The sequence below is a fragment of the Nerophis ophidion genome, linkage group LG25, assembly GCF_033978795.1.
Source record: "Nerophis ophidion isolate RoL-2023_Sa linkage group LG25, RoL_Noph_v1.0, whole genome shotgun sequence".
NCBI classification, from domain to species: domain Eukaryota; kingdom Metazoa; phylum Chordata; class Actinopteri; order Syngnathiformes; family Syngnathidae; genus Nerophis; species Nerophis ophidion.
The window spans coordinates 1,897,938-1,914,056 of NC_084635.1; the positions used below are offsets into that span (position 1 = coordinate 1,897,938).

General features: G+C 39.8%; 1 protein-coding gene across 4 annotated transcripts in view; it reads left to right on the forward strand.

Moving 5' to 3' along the window:
• ankrd11 (ankyrin repeat domain 11) overlaps window positions 1-16,119 on the forward strand; it is a 288,681-nt gene that overhangs the window by 242,612 nt on the left and 29,950 nt on the right. For all 4 annotated transcript variants that reach the window (XM_061887685.1, XM_061887689.1, XM_061887687.1 and 1 more), the window contains exon 5: window positions 13,739-13,912. In XM_061887685.1, the coding sequence (XP_061743669.1) occupies window positions 13,739-13,912 (174 nt within the window). The remainder of the gene's footprint in view (window positions 1-13,738; window positions 13,913-16,119) is intronic.

Consider the following 16,119-nt stretch of genomic DNA (forward strand, 5'->3'; position numbering starts at 1 on the left):
CCTTTTTGGAAGCAAGACCTACTTCTTGGGTACTGATTCATGCCAAGGGCTACCAGTTTGATACACACTTAAATACATTGCCAGAAATAGCCAATTTGCTCAATTTACCTTTAACTCTGTTATTGATCATAATTAATGATATTTATCTTTGTGGAAACACTGATCATCTTAATGATTTCTCACAATAAATATGTATAAAAACAGATAAATATATTTTTTAAAATGGGTATTTATGTCTGTCATTCCGTCGTACATTTTTTTTTCCTTTTACAGAAAGTTTTTTGTAGAGCATAAATGATGAAAAAAACACTTAATTGAACGGTTTAAAAGAGGAAAAAACACGAAAAAAATGAAAAGGAAAATTTGAAACATAGTTTATCTTCAATTTCGACTCTTTAAAATTCAAAATTCAACCGAAAAAAAGAAGAGAAACACTAGCTAATTCCATAAAAGAATTTATGGAACATCATTCGTAATTTTTCCTGATTAAGATTAATTTTAGAATTTTGATGACATGTTTTAAATAGGTTAAAATCCAGTCTGCATTTTGTTAGAATATATAACAAATTGGACCAAGCTATGTTTCTAACGAAGACAAATCATTATTTCTTCTAGATTTTCCAGAACAAAAATTTTAAAAGAAATTCCAAATACTTTGAAATAAGATTTAAATTTGATTCTACAGATTTTCTAGATTTGCCAGAATATTTTTTTTAATTTTTATCATAATAAGTTTGAAGAAATATTTCACAAAAAAACAGAAGCTAAAATGAAGAATTAATTACAATACAAAAATAAATTTACTTGAACATTGATTTAAATTGTCAGGAAAGAAGAGGAAGGAATTTAAAAGGTAAAAAGGTATATGTGTTTAAAAATCCTAAAATAATTTTTAAGGTTGTATTTTTTCTCTAAAATTGTCTTTCTGAAAGTTATAAGAAGCAAAGTAAAAAAAATAAATGAATTCATTTAAACAAGTGAAAACCAAGTCTTTAAAATATTTTCTTGGATTTTCAAATTCTATTTGAGTTTTGTCTCTCTTAGAATTAAAAATGTCGAGCAAAGTGAGACCAGCTTGCTAGTAAATAAATACAATTTAAAAACTAGAGGCAGCTCACTGGTAAGTGCTGCTATTTGAGCTATTTTTAGAACAGGCCAGCGGGCGACTCATCTGGTCCTTACGGGCGACCTGGTGCCCGCGGGCCCCGCGTTGGTGGCCCCTGGTCTACTAGAATATTTACTTTCCAAATTTGTATTGAATGTGTTTGTGGACATGGAAATCAGGCTGTGTGTTTATTGTTTACATTGGCCAGAAGCAACATTGTATTTATTTTCAGGAAATGTTCATTTAGTGTTTGGACGACTTTGACCATCATAGAAAAGGGACTTTTTTTTATAGTGTCAGCAAAACTGGCTCTTATTGCTTGTTCGACTTTATGAAAGCAGAATTAAAGGGGAACATTATCACAATTTCAAAAGGGTTGAAAACAATAAAAATCAGTTCCCCTGGAAGTTTTTTTCAAAATTTTACCGGTCCCGGAATATCCCTAAATAAAGCTTTAAAGTGCCTTATTTTCGCTATCTTCGAAACCACTGTCCATTTCCCTGTGACGTCATACAGTGCTGCCAATACAAACAACATGGCGGTTACCACAGCAAGATATAGCGACATTAGCTCGGATTCAGACTCGGATTTCAGCGGCTTAAGCGATTCAACAGATTACGCATGTATTGAAACAGATGGTCGGAGTATGGAGGCAGATAGCGAAAACAAAATTGAAGAAGAAATTCAAGCTATTGAGCGAATAGCTATTGACGCTATTCGGCCATAGCGTGGGTGTACCTAATGAAGTGGCCCATAGCATGGCTGCCATATTAGCATCGGCGGTAAAATGTGCGGACCAAACAATCAGGACTTTCGCATCTTGTGACACTGGAGCAACTTAAATCCGTCGATTGGTAAGTGTTTGTTTCGCATTAAATGTGGGTATCTAGTTTCAAGTGTACATACAGCTAGCGTAAATAGCATGTTAGCATCAATAGCACAGCATGTTAGCATCGATTAGCTGGCAGTCATGGCGTGACCAAATATGTCTGATTAGCACATAAGTCAACAACATCAACAAAACTCACCTTTGTGATTTAGTTGACTTAATGGTTGCAAATGCATCTGCAGGTTATCCATACATCTCTGTGCCATGTCTGTCTTAGCATCGCCGCTCAAATGTGGAGAAACTCTGGCACATTCTATGGGGGTCTGGCGGCAGATTTCTTGCCAGTGGTGCAACTTGAATCCCTCCCTGTTAGTGTTGTTACACCCTCCGGTGCCTTAGCTGGCAGTCAAAATCAACAAAACTCACCTTTGTGATTTCGTTGACTTAATGGTTGCAAATGCATCTGCAGGTTATCCATACATCTCTGTGCCATGTCTGTCTTAGCATCGCCGGTCAAATGTGGAGACACTCTGGCACATTCAATGGGGGTCTGGCGGCAGACACTTTGGCATCTTGGGGCCAGTGGTGCAACTTGAATCCCTCCCTGTTAGTGTTGTTACACCCTCCGACAACACACCCACCAGGCATGATGTCTCCAAGGTTCCAAAAAATAGTCAAAAAAACGGAAAATAACAGAGCTGAGACCCGGTGTTTGTAATGTGTTGAAAATGAAAATGGCGGCTGTATTACCTCGGCGACGTCACATTCTGACGTCATCGCCTCCTGAGCGATAAACAGAAGAGTGTTTAATTCGCCAAAATTCAACCAGAGTTCGGAAATCGGTTTAAAAAATTCATGGTCTTTTTTCTGCACCATCAAGGTATATATTGACGCTTACATAGGTCTGCTGATAATGTTCCCCTTTAAATAACTTCAGCATTCAGTTTTTCCTATTCAATCAACACTTTCTAGCTTGAGTTCTCGAAACAACGTCAGGACTCTTGACCCTGTTATTATATTCAATCGGTCTTGTATTTATCTGTTCAGGGGGATTTAAAGATATAACAATTTCATATCACAGTTATATCTATACCATGAATTGATTAACGTGGACCCCGACTTAAACAAGTTGAAAAACTTATTGGGGTGTTACCATTTAGTGGTCAATTGTACGGAATATGTACTGTACTGTGCAATCTACTAATAAAAGTATCAATCAATCAATATTTATCATTGCCATATTGTTGAATGTGCTCAGAAGGTGCACACTAGGGTTGTATGGTATACCAGTACTAGTATAGTACCACAGTATTAATGGTTCGTATTCGGTACTATACCAGCTCTAAAATGTGTGTCGACAGAAAAGGGAGGATTGAAGCGGTGCTTTAAGCCCAGTGGTTCTCAACCTTTTTTCAGTGATGTACCCCCTGCGGAAAAATTTTTTCATTCAAGTACCCCCTAATCAGAGCAAAACATCTTTTGGTTTAAAAAAAAAAGGGATAAAGAAGTAAAATACAGCACTATGTCATCAGTTTCTGATTTATTAAATTGTATAACAGTGTAAAATATTGCCCAGTTGTAGTGGTCTTTCTTGAACTATTTGGAAAAAAAGATATAAAAATAACTAAAAACTTGTTGAAAAATAAACAAGTGATTCAATTATAAATACAGATTTCTCCACATAGAAGTAATCATCAACTTAAAGTGTCCTCTTTGGGGATTGTAATAGAGATCCTGTTAGGATCCGCCGCCCGGATCATACATTCTTTTGGTTTTCTGAGTCGTTCTGTGTTTTTTGTTTGTTTTTGGACTCTCCAGATCCCTAGTTTTGTTCTTCCTTGTTTATTCTGGTTACCATGGTTTCATATTAGTTCCACCTGCTACTCGCTGTGACGCGCACCTGTTATTCTTGATTACTGCCAGTATTTAAGCCCGCCTTCTAGCTCAGTTCATCCTGGATCTTTTGTTTGCAATAGGCAAGGTTCACATGGTTATTTTCCTATGTCTTGTCCCGTGCTAAGTTGTATCGTAGCTTCCCGTGCGCTCGGCACGCTACTTTTTGGACTCTGCTCTCGGTGCAAGTTTAGCTTTAGCTTCCCGCGCGTAGGCCCGTGTTTTCTTTTGCCTGTTTTGTAAGAGTGCTATTTTATTTTTGTATATTAAACCAAGCTCTTACCTGCAATACTCGTCCGATTGCGTGACAGACCCATCTGGATTCATCAACTTACTTCTAAACATTTCTTCACAAAAAAATAAATCTTTAACATCAATATTTATGGAACATGTCCACAAAAAATCTAGCTGTCAACACTGATTATTGCATTGTTGCATTTCTTTTCACACTTTATGAACTTACATTCATATCTTGTTGAAGTATTATTCAATAAATATATTTATAAAGGATTTTTTAATTGTTTTGCTATTTTTAAAATATTTTTTAAAAATATCACCCCTTGGCATACCTTCAAGTGTACGACAGATGTCCGATAATGGCTTTTTTGCCGATATTCCGATATTGTCCAACTCTTGCTTACCGATTCCGATATCAACCGATACCGATATATACAGTCGTGGAATTAACACATTGTGAGGCTTATTTTTGTTGTGATGCATTAAAGAATGTTACAAGGTTTTCCAAAATAAATCAACTCAAGTTATGGAAAAAAATGCCAACATGGCACTGTCATATTTATTATTGGGGTCACAATGTGCATTATTTATTTTAACATGCCTCAAAACAGCAGCTTAGAATTTGAGACATGCTCTCCCTGAGAGAGCATGAGGAGTTTATAGTTGGGTGGTATTGGGGGAAGGTAGGAGTAGCGGGGGGTGTATATTGTAGCGTCACGGAAGAGTTAGTGCTGCAACGGGTTCTGAGTATTTGTTCTGTTGTGTTTATGTTGTGTTACGGTGCGGATGTTCTCCCGAAATGTGTTTTGTCATTTTTGTGTAGTGTGGGTTTAACAGTGTGGCGCATATTAGTAACAGTGTTAAAGTTGTTTATACGGCCACCCTCAGTGTGACCTGTATGGCTGTTGACCAAGTACGCGGTGCATTCACATTGTGTGTGTGAAAAGCCGTAGATATTATGTGATTGGGCCGCCACACAAAGGCAGTGCCTTTAAGGTTTGTTGGCGCTCTGTACTCCTCCCTACGTACATGTACCACTCCGTACAGCGGCATTTTAAAGTCATAAATTTGACTTTTTGAAACCGTTACCGATAATTCCTGATGTTACATTTTAAAGCATTTATTGGTCAATACCATCGGCAGCCTAATATTATCGGACATCTCTACTCTGTACTAAGAGAGCACAGCTTGTAGTTTTGAGGTATACAATTGAATATTTTAGTTGTTCAGACAGCAATGTGTTTTTATACGTTTATGTTGTTTCTTAGCCAGTCCATGAGATAATGGAAGTGCAGTTGTCGACCACATTTTTTCGATCGTTTTCATTTAAGACTAACTGTCGGGAGTTTTCCCCCGGTTATCATTTTTGGTAAAAAATCCCCATTTGTGCAACACGGATGGTTGTTCATAACTTTTATGGACAGAATTTCTAGGCGCAGTCAAGGCGTTGAGGGGTTCCGGTTTTGTGGCCGCGGGATTAGATCTTTGCTTTTTGCAGATGATGTGGTCCTGATGGCTTCATCTTGCCAGGATCTTCAGCTCTCACTGGATCGGTTCGCAGCCGAGTGTGAAGCGACCGTAATGAGAATCAGCACCTCCAAGTCCGAGTCCATGATTCTCGCCCGGAAAAGGGTGGAGTGCCATCTCCGGGTTGGGGAGGAGACCCTGCCCCAAGTGGAGGAGTTCAAGTACCTAGGAGTCTTGTTCACGAGTGAGGGAAGAGTGGATCGTGAGATCGACAGGCGGATCGGTGCGGCGTCTTCAGTAATGCGGACGCTGTATCGATTTGTTGTGGTGAAGAAGGAGCTGAGCCGGAAGGCAAAGCTCTCAATTTACCGGTCGATCTACGTTCCCATCCTCGCTTTGGGTTATGACTGAAAGTATAAGATCACGGGTACAAGCGGCCGAAAAGAGTTTCCTCCGCCGGGTGGCGGGTCTCTCCCTTAGAGATAGGGTGAGAAGCTCTGCCATCCGGGAGGAACTCAAAGTAAAGCCGCTGCTCCTCCACATGGAGAGGAGCCAGATGAGGTGGTTCGGGCATCTGGTCAGGATGCCACCCGAACGCCTCCCTAGGGAGGTGTTTAGGGCACGTCCAACCGGTAGGAGGCCACGGGGAAGACCCAGGACACGTTGGGAAGACTATGTCTCCCGGCTGGCCTGGGAACACCTCGGGATCCCCCGGGAAGAGCTAGACGCAGCCCAAGCTTCCCTGCTTAGGCTGCTGCCCCCACGACCCGGCCTCAGATAAGCAAAAGAAGATGGATGGATAGAATGAAAAAAACAAGTTGCCTCAACATCAAAGCTATTCTCATAAACACACCAAAAGACTTCCAAAGATTGCGGATAAATAGATATGACTAAAACTAGGGATGGGAATCGAAAACCGGTTCTTCTTCAGAACCCAGTGTATCAATTCTTTGGAAACGCTTACCATTTTGTCAACTGATGCCGTTAACGGTTCTTCCGAGTGAGGATGACGCAATTGGGCACCGTACGTAGTAGGGCTGCGAATCTTTGGGTGTCCCACGATTCGATTCAATATCGACTCTTGGGGTCGCGATTCGATTATATATTGATTTGTTTTTTTTTTTCATTCAACGCGATTCTCGATTCAAAAACAATATTTTTCCGATTGAAAAGGATTGTGTATTCATTCAATACATAGATTTCAGCAGGATCTACCCCAGTCTGCTCACATGCTAGCAGAGTAGTAGATTTTTGTAAAAAGCTTTTATATTTGTAAAGGACAATGTTTTATCAACTGATTGCAATAATGTCAATTTCTTTGATCTATTAAAGGAAGCAAAAATCAGACTTATTTTATCTTTGTGCAAACATTGGACACAGTGTGTTGTCCAGCTTATGAGATGCCATGCAAGTGTAAGCCACTGTGACACTATTGTTCTTTTTTATTATTTTTATAAATGGCTAATGATAATGTCAATGAGGGATTTTTAATCACTGCTATGCTGAAATGATAACTAATATTGATACTGTTGTTGATAATATTCACTACTTTTGTTTTGTTCTGTGTGGTGTTTGTGTCTCCTCTCAATTGTTCTGTTTATTGCAGTTCTGAGTGTTGCTGGCTCAGGTTCGGTTTTGGAAATGGATTGCATTGTTATGGTATTGCTGTGTAGTGCTTTGTTGGATTGATGAAAAAAAAAAAAAAATATATATATATATATATATATATATTTATTTATTTATTTTTATTTTTTTTAAATGAGAATCGATTCTGAATCGCACAACGTGAGAATCGCAATTCGTATTCGAATCGATTTTTCCCCACACCAAAGTAAGTAGTAACGTCCGACATTGTCAGAGAGTCTGGTAGCTGTGTTTCTTTCCACCAGGTGTCCCACAATGTCAGATATGTGCTACCCTGTGCGTTCAAGTCATTTCAGTCTTGTAAACATACCTTGAAAACGCTAGCATAGCACTTTCCCTGTTCTGCTGCTCCCAAAACATGTTTTGACTACTTCTGTGGTTCCGCCTGTTGAAGTCTTGTCAGAAGGAATGTGTCTGAATGGCAAAGGAGGGTCTATTAAAGGAAAAAAGGGTGGAGGCACATGAGCGGAAATTGTTTGCAGGTATTTGGAAAAATTAATCAACTTTTCCCTAAGACTGGAGCAAAAACAAACATTTTTTGAAGCGTGATTGCTCACTGTTGCTTAACCTCTTGATCGTTCATGGCCCGGGGTGATATTACCAGTGTTGTAACCAGAAAAGTCGCAGGAAAATCAGGCTCAGACACGTCCGCTGGTGTTTCTGCAGTTGCACGTTGGATTTCTGTTTTAGTTCGTGGTTGGGTCATAGTTCTTTTCTCCGGTGTTTTTGTTGGGCCGTGCATGCTCCCAAGATCAGATGTTGAAGTCCTCATGCGTAGACCTACCCTCTCCAAGGGTCATCAGATGGTATGTGGCTGCTGAAAATAATTGCTGGGTGTGCCTTTGTAGAGCAGCTGCTTTTGTCCCACAGCACAGAGTCTCCAGTCAGACTGGCAAGCAGGCAGGCATGCGGTGACCTTGGCAAGGCAGTGTGGAATTGAATACGCACCAAGTATTTCGTAATAACTGTGGTGCTGCCAAGTCACACCCTCTTCCTGACTCGTACTGATTGGACTGAAAACATAAACACGTGGCCCGAAGAGGCTTTCCTTTCCGAGGGCCTGATGGGAACTGCTTCTCGTACTGTGTGTTTACAGAGAACTCTTAAGTAGTATATACAGTAACAAAAGACAATGTTGCTGTTGTTTTTTCAATCTTTTTAGTGCTTTGTTTGTGAGTTTTGTACCAGGCATGTATTCAAACTGATTTGTTTTTGAGGTCACATTTCCAGAAAGCTAAAGACCAGAGGGCCAGACTTCTCTCTTTTTTGTATATTAAGAGAACCATCTACAGTAAATATTTGATCTTGGTCTATTCATTTTCTCAGAGTTACAGGAGCACTCTGTTGTTTTGAAGAATCAGCTGCAAAAATGTAGTAGCAATGTTGATGTTGTTTTAATTATTTTAGTGCTATGTTAGTGAGCCTTGTACCAAGCATGTATTCAACCTGATTGTTTTGAGGGCCACGTTTCCAGAAAGCTAAAGACCAGAGGGCCAGACTTCTCTCTTTTTTTTTTTAGTACCAACCTCGTCACGTCCGTTGTGTCCTGAGCAAGACACTTCACCCTTGCTCCTGATGGGTGCTGGTTGGCGCCTTGCATGGCAGCTCCCTCCATCAGTGTGTGAATGTGTGTGTGAATGTGGAAGTAATGTCAAAGCGCTTTGAGTACCTTGAAGGTAGAAAAGCGCTATACAAGTACAACCCATTTAAATGTTGAATGTAAGAAAATTTTATTTTGAGGATAAAAAGGTGTTAAGTTTGTACACTTTTAGACACGTTATTTTAAGTACAATTTCTACCAGTTTGCAAACACGCCCTTTTAACTGTAGTCCTGTCAAGGATCTATATTTCAATAACCATTCATGCATTTATCACGTTGGGGTCGAGGGTACAAATTAGCTTCCTGGCGGGGGTGTGTGTGTGTGTGTGTGTGTGTGTGTCTAGGGACGGCGTGGTGCAGTGGGAGAGTGGCCGTGCGCAACCCGAGGGTCCCTGATTCAAATCCCACCTAGTACCAACCTCGTCACGTCCGTTGTGTCCTGAGCAAGACACTTCACCCTTGCTCCTGATGGGTGCTGGTTGGCGCCTTGCATGGCAGCTCCCTCCATCAGTGTGTGAATGTGTGTGTGAATGGGTAAATGTGGAAGTAATGTCAAAGCGCTTTGAGTACCTTGAAGGTAGAAAAGCGCTATACAAGTACAACCCATTTAAATTTTTTGTGTATTAATAGAACCATTGTTCCCTACAGTTAAAAGTTGATTTTCTTCTATTCATTTTGTCCGAGTTACAGGAGCACTCTATTGTTTTTAGGAATCAGCTGCAAAACTGTCAAAACACAATGTAGTAGCAATGTTGATGTTGTTTTTTTAAATTATTTTAGTACTATGTTAGTGAGCCTTGTGCCAGGCATATTCAACCTGATTGTTTTGGGGGCCACTTTTCCAGAAAGCTATATAGACCGGAAGGTCAGACTTCTCCCTTTTTGGTATATTCAGAGAAACATCGTTCCTACAGTAAATATTTGATCTTGGTCTATTCATTATGTCCGAGTTACAGGATCACTGTTGTTTTTAAGAATCAGTTGCAAAAATGTCAAAACACAAAGTAGTATCAATGTTACTGATTTTTTTGTAATTATTTTATAGTGAGCCTTGTACCAGGCATGTATTCAATTTGATGGTTTTGGGGGCCACATTTCCAGAAAGCTTAAGACCGGAGGGCCAGACTTCTCCCCACACCATTAGTCATTTTCTGTATATTCAAAGAACCATCGGTCATAACTACAGTAGACATTTTTGTCTACTCATTTTTTCAGAGTTAAAGGAGCACTCTGTTGTTTTTAAGACCATGTGAGTCTTCAATTTTTTAAGCTGAACTCGAGGGCCACCTGTTGAATAACCCAAATAGGGGGAAAAAGAAAGGACCTAAAACAGAACCTTGGTGTATATTGTTGGGATTTTATCGATACCAATATCGATATTTACCGCTATCCATCTATATTCTATTCATTTAATTCTGTTCGGGACCTAATGTAATTAGTGTAAATGTAAACAAATAGGCATAGCTCGGTTGGTAGAGTGGCCGTGCCAGCAACTTGAGGGTTGCAGGTTCGATTCCCGCTTCCGCCATCCTGGTCACTGCTGTTGTGTCCTTGGGCAAGACACTTTACCCACCTGCTCCCAGTGCCACCCACACTGCTTTGAATGGAACTTAGATATTGGGTTTCACTATGTAAAGCGCTTTGAGTCACTAGAGAAAAGTGCTATATAAATATAATTGACTTCACTTCACAAATGAAACTAATGTAATTAGTGTAAATGTAAACAAATGCCTTTTGTACTTGCACAAGAGGTTGTACACCAGCAACATCATGTAACATCTCACAGGAGTCTTTATCAACACCTGCTGTTTAAGTTTTAGAGGAGTTTGTGTTCATTTGGAACATGCATGCATGCAAGATGATACATCACATTTCCAGTTTGTGTTCATTTGGAACATGCATGCATGCAAGATGATACATCACATTTCCAGTTTGTGTTCATTTGGAACATGCATGCATACAAGATGATACATCACATTTCCAGTTTGTGTTCATTTGGAACATGCATGCATACAAGATGATACATCACATTTCCAGTTTGTGTTCATTTGGAACATGCATGCATACAAGATGATACATCACATTTCCAGTTCCTCTATTCAACATGTTTGAAAAGGAGTAGGCAGAAGCTCTTCTTATTCATTCCTAACCCCTTTTCATTTAAATAGCAGTTGCAAAAACTTTTGTTCTCTTCTTGTTATCGATTTATTCACAATACACTCCATAGCTAAGATCATTGAAAATAAATAGTGAAGTAAGTTATATTTCATCTGGTGAGATGAGTAAGATGATCAAGAAAATGAATGGATAGATGAAATAAATACAGAAAGTTTATCATGGTTCTTCTTCTTTGTACTTTGTAAACACTAACTTTGAAGGCTTTCTTGAGGTGAATTATTTTAGTACATTGTTTGATTTCTTTGGTTAATCCATTCCATAGTTTACTTCCACATACTGATATACTCAAGATCTTAAGTGTTGTTTGTGCGTACAATGTTTAAAATGACATTTTTCTCTAAGATTATAGAAGTCAATCATGTTTGCAGTGCAAAGCAGTTATGTCAACTTGTAAAGACCACACAGATCTATCACTGTGTTTCTATTCATGACAACCAGCTGCAAACATTATGTTTGTATGGCGTTCATGTGCAGAGTGCAGACCTTTTACTTCATGTATCAAATGTTTTCATATAAATCCGTACAATCATTAGAAAAATGGAGTGATGTCAGACAGTGACTAAAGGCCTGAATCTTGCTTCAAAGCAATTTTATGGATTATGACATCACTTTCAATTTTTCACTTTTCCGAGTGGATTATTATCGGCCTGTCGATTACTGGATCGCTACCGCGATTCTAACTGAGTTAAAGCGTGTTTACGTCAAACTGGCACTAACTCTTATTAGCAAGTAAGGTGATAGCGGGGGGGTGTATATTGTAGTGTACCGGAAGAGGTAGTGCTGCAAGGGGGTCTGGGTATTGGTTCTGTTGTGTTACGGTACGGATGTTCTCCCGAAATGTGTCATTCTTGTTTGGTGGTGGTTCACAGTGTGGCACATATTTGTAACATTGTTAAAGTTATTTATACGGCCACCCTCAGTGTGACCTGTATGGCTGTTGACCAAGTATGCCTTGCATTCACTTGTGTGTGTGTGAAAAGCCGTAGACACGCAAGGTTTATTGGCACTCTGTACTTCTCCCTACGTTCATGTACCACTCCGTACAGCAGCGTTTTGATAAGTCATAAATTTTACTTTTTGAAACCAATACCGATAATTTCCAATATTGCATTTTTCGGCTGATAAAATCCGATATTATCGGAATTTATATCTGTAAGTATTATTACTTTACAACAACGTTATTTTTGTATTTTTTCAATTTGACAAGATCCTCAATAGATTAGCCAAAACATCACCAACGAGTTATTGAGTCTATTTAGCTGATTGGAGAGCTAGCTTTCGCAGCTAGTGTGTCCATGGCGATGACTTCTGTTTTGTTTGATCAGCCGTTTTACTGCCGTGTTACTGAAACTGTTTGGAATCAATTAAAGTATCTGAATAAAGAGTAAATTACGTGTAAATAACAAATTTTGAAGGGTATATATCTACAGCTTATAGTCCGGTGCAGCCAATATATGGGAAACTATTTTTTTTCTCAAAATGTAGTGGGTGAGGCTTATATACTGGTGCGCTCTATAATCCAGAAGATACAGTAACTGACAAAAAGTAGAAGACTTAAAGATGTGCTTTGAGGAATGCATCAGTTAAGAAAATCACAAATTTGGACCAGATTCTATGTTTGCTAGCAAAGTAAAATGTTAATGCATCCATCCATTTTACTGCTTGTCCCTCTAAGGCATGAGTGTCAAACTCTGGCTCGCGGGCCACATTTGGCCCGCCGTGTAATTTCACTTGGCCCTTGAGGCGATATCAAATTAACATCAGAGCTGGCCCGCCGCTGTAACACCGCATTCACCGCTAACACTCTTACTTGCCAACCCTCTCGATTTTCCCGGGAGACTCCCGAAGTTCAGTGCCCCTCCCGAATTTCATCCCGGACAACTATATTTGGGGTGGGCTTTTAAGGCACCGCCTTTGGCGTTCTCTACAACCTGTCTCCACGTCCGCTTTTCCTCTATACAAACAGCGTGCCGGCCCACTCACATAATATATGCGGCTTATACACACACACAAGTGAATGCAAAGCATACTTGGTCAACAGCCAGACAGGTCACACTGAGGGTGGCCGTATAAACAAGTTTAACACTGTTACAAATATGTGCCACACTGTGAACCACCACCAAACAAGAATGACACATTTTGGCAGAACATCCGCACCGTAACACAACAGAACCAATACCCAGAACCCCTTGCAGCACTAACTCTTCCGGTACACTACAATATACACCCCCCCGCTATCACCAAACCCCGTCCACCTCAACCCCATCGCCGAAAAGAGGCATTGAATTTTTATTTAAATTTTATTTGATATGCCTTTGATATTTTTTGATTATTATTATTATTTGAAACTGGATTTTACATGTCACTATAAAGTTATATAAGCCTTGCTTGGTCAATATTCAATGCGAAACTTGTGTGGGTCTCTATTAAAAGGTTAAGTTGTTCAACCTCGGCCTGCGGCTTTGTTCCGTTATAAATTTTGTCCCACTCTGTATTTGAGTTTGACACCCCTGGCGTGAGGGGCAGGATCATGGACAAAAGATGTGCCAATGTGTTTCATGTGTGCCAAGGTCCTCGATACAACTGGAGTACTTTGGTGTTTTTAGGAAGTTGCTACAAAAATGTTTGTCTGCCAAGTTTTGAACTTGTTGTCCTTCTCGGGATGGATGTGTCCCCTCGGCTGCCAGTTGAATAACATTGCATTATAAAATTAACTTTGTCCTTCACTTTTTGTCCATGTGGGTCCTCATTAACCGCTAAAATTAAATGAATCTTTTTTCCACAGAGAAACCAGGTCCAGAACGGAAGCGCATTAAAAAGGAGCCCACAAACACCCGGAAGGCAGGCTTGCCGTTTGGAATGGGGATGCCAGGGATCCGGGCCGGGTACCCCCTCTCGGAGCGGCAGCAGGTGGCCTTGCTCATGCAAATGACTGCTGAGGAGTCCGTCAACAGTCCAGGTGCGTGCTTGTCATGGCGACCACGTCCTCTGTTGCAGCAGAGGAAAGAGAGAGGCTCGAAAGTTAGTGTGCTTCAGTCGCGTTCTTGGTCAGAGGGAGCTTTTTTTATTTTGGTTGGACATAAGGCTTTTCTGGATGTATTCTTCCTTAATGCTAACGAGCCCAAAATCAGCTTTGAGGGGAGCTGGACAAAAGAATAAACAGTCTGACTCCCACTCACATTTCTTCATCTTTGCAATTGAAATACGTTTCTTTCTAACTTCTGTCTAGAAAATGAAGTTAATTCTCTGTGCATGGTGTCCAAAGTGTGGCCCAGGGGCTGTTTGCATCCCACAGCTAATAGTTTAAGGCCCCGGGGCGCATTCTAAAATGACAATTACCTCAAGAACATAAGAAACAGACGTAACAGGTGTAATGTCAAGAGAAAAGGTTGAAATGTTGCGACGATAGCACTGTTTTGAAAAAATAATAATACATTAAAATTAAAGTTGGTATTATTGACTAGTTAAAATAAATAGTTCACTTTGAAATACGGTAGGAAAAATATTGCACATATTGTGTGTTTGCCATATAAAAATAAAGGTTTTATTAGACAAAAAAAGGGAATAAAACATAAAAATAATGTATCATTTGAGAGTTACTCTAATTCAGTGGTTCTTAACCTGGGTTTAATGGTTCTTAACCTGGGTTCGATCGAACCCTAAGGGTTCGGTGAGTTGGCCTCGGGTTCGGCGGAGCCTCCGCCGCAGAAGTCAAGACACACCCGACTCATCGTGTAAATAAAAACTTCTCCCTATCAGCGTATAACGGATACGGCAACCGCGGAAGTCAGACTGATTTGCAGGTGTGTAATTTGTTGTGAGTTGATGCTCTGTGTTGGTTTTGTTCTTTGAACAAGGTGATGTTCATCCACGGTTCATTTTGTGCACCAGTAAAACAACATATAACTTTTTCTTGAATTAAAAAAAAAAAAAACATATTATTTTTCACTAAAGAAGGGTTTGGTGAATGCGCAAATGAAACTGGTCGGGTTCGGTACCTCCAACAAGGTTAAGAATCACTGCTCTAATTTCAAGCATTCAAAGTATAATATACATATATATATATACATACATATATATTAGGGGTGTAACGGTACGTGTATTTGTATTGAACCGTTTGCGTTCGGCACGCGGGCGTACCGAACGAGTTTGGAAGCAGAAGTCTTCACAAGCTGCTCTGCTTTCTGCCTCTGTGGCTCTGTCTCAGCAGCAAGTATTGTCCCGCCCACACAACCGTCTGATTGGTTACATACAAAGCCAATCAGTAGTGCGTATTCAGAGCGATGTAACAGCCAATCAGCAGTGCGTATTCAGACTTCAGAGCGATGTAGTCAATGCTTCAGCATCGAGCAGAGATATTCGTTTAGCAGGGGAGCAGCGCACTCTACCCAAATGATACTAAACACTTCCCAGTCACAACTATTACAAACATCACTACGAGCCCGTTGACCTTCTAGAAACTTAAACTGCAGCTCAGCTCGCTCACAGTATAGGCTTGAGGTAAAGGCTAATTAGCTTTTAGCGTAACGTTAGCTCATTTTGCTGTGTGTACATTTGCGTGTGTGTGTGTGTGTGTGTGAGTGTGAGAGTGTGTGTGTGTGTGTGTGTGAGTGTGAGAGTGTGTGTGTGTGTGCGCGCATGTTTTAGGGGCAGCAAAGCCCTGTCTGTCTGTTATTTCATTGAACTCCATTGTGTTTAGGGATGAATAGTCTCTCCTATTGCAATTGTACTAGTTTTTCAGCTATAGTTACATGAATCATTAGTAATGTAGCAGCCTAGTTTTGAATAGCAGGGTCCCTGCTATCACATGTTGATAAAAATACAACATTTACATAAAAAACTCAACGACAGGCTTCCCAAATGCTTTAATAAATTCAGCATGATGAGTTGACATTAAACACTTTCAATGGAAACTGTTAATGTTGCACTTTTTATATGTAGAAGAAAGGTTTTTTTCATTTTCTTTAATTAAAGCAACAATTTGAGGCGGTTTAATGTTGATTAACGTGGGCAGAATTATTATAATGTTCCCAATTTTAAAAGGATAAAGCCATTGTTTACAAATTTGATAAATAAATAACCAAATAATTTATATTTTGTTGTTTTCTTACTGTACCGAAAATGAACTGAACCGTGACCTCCAAAATGTTTGTGTACCGTTACACC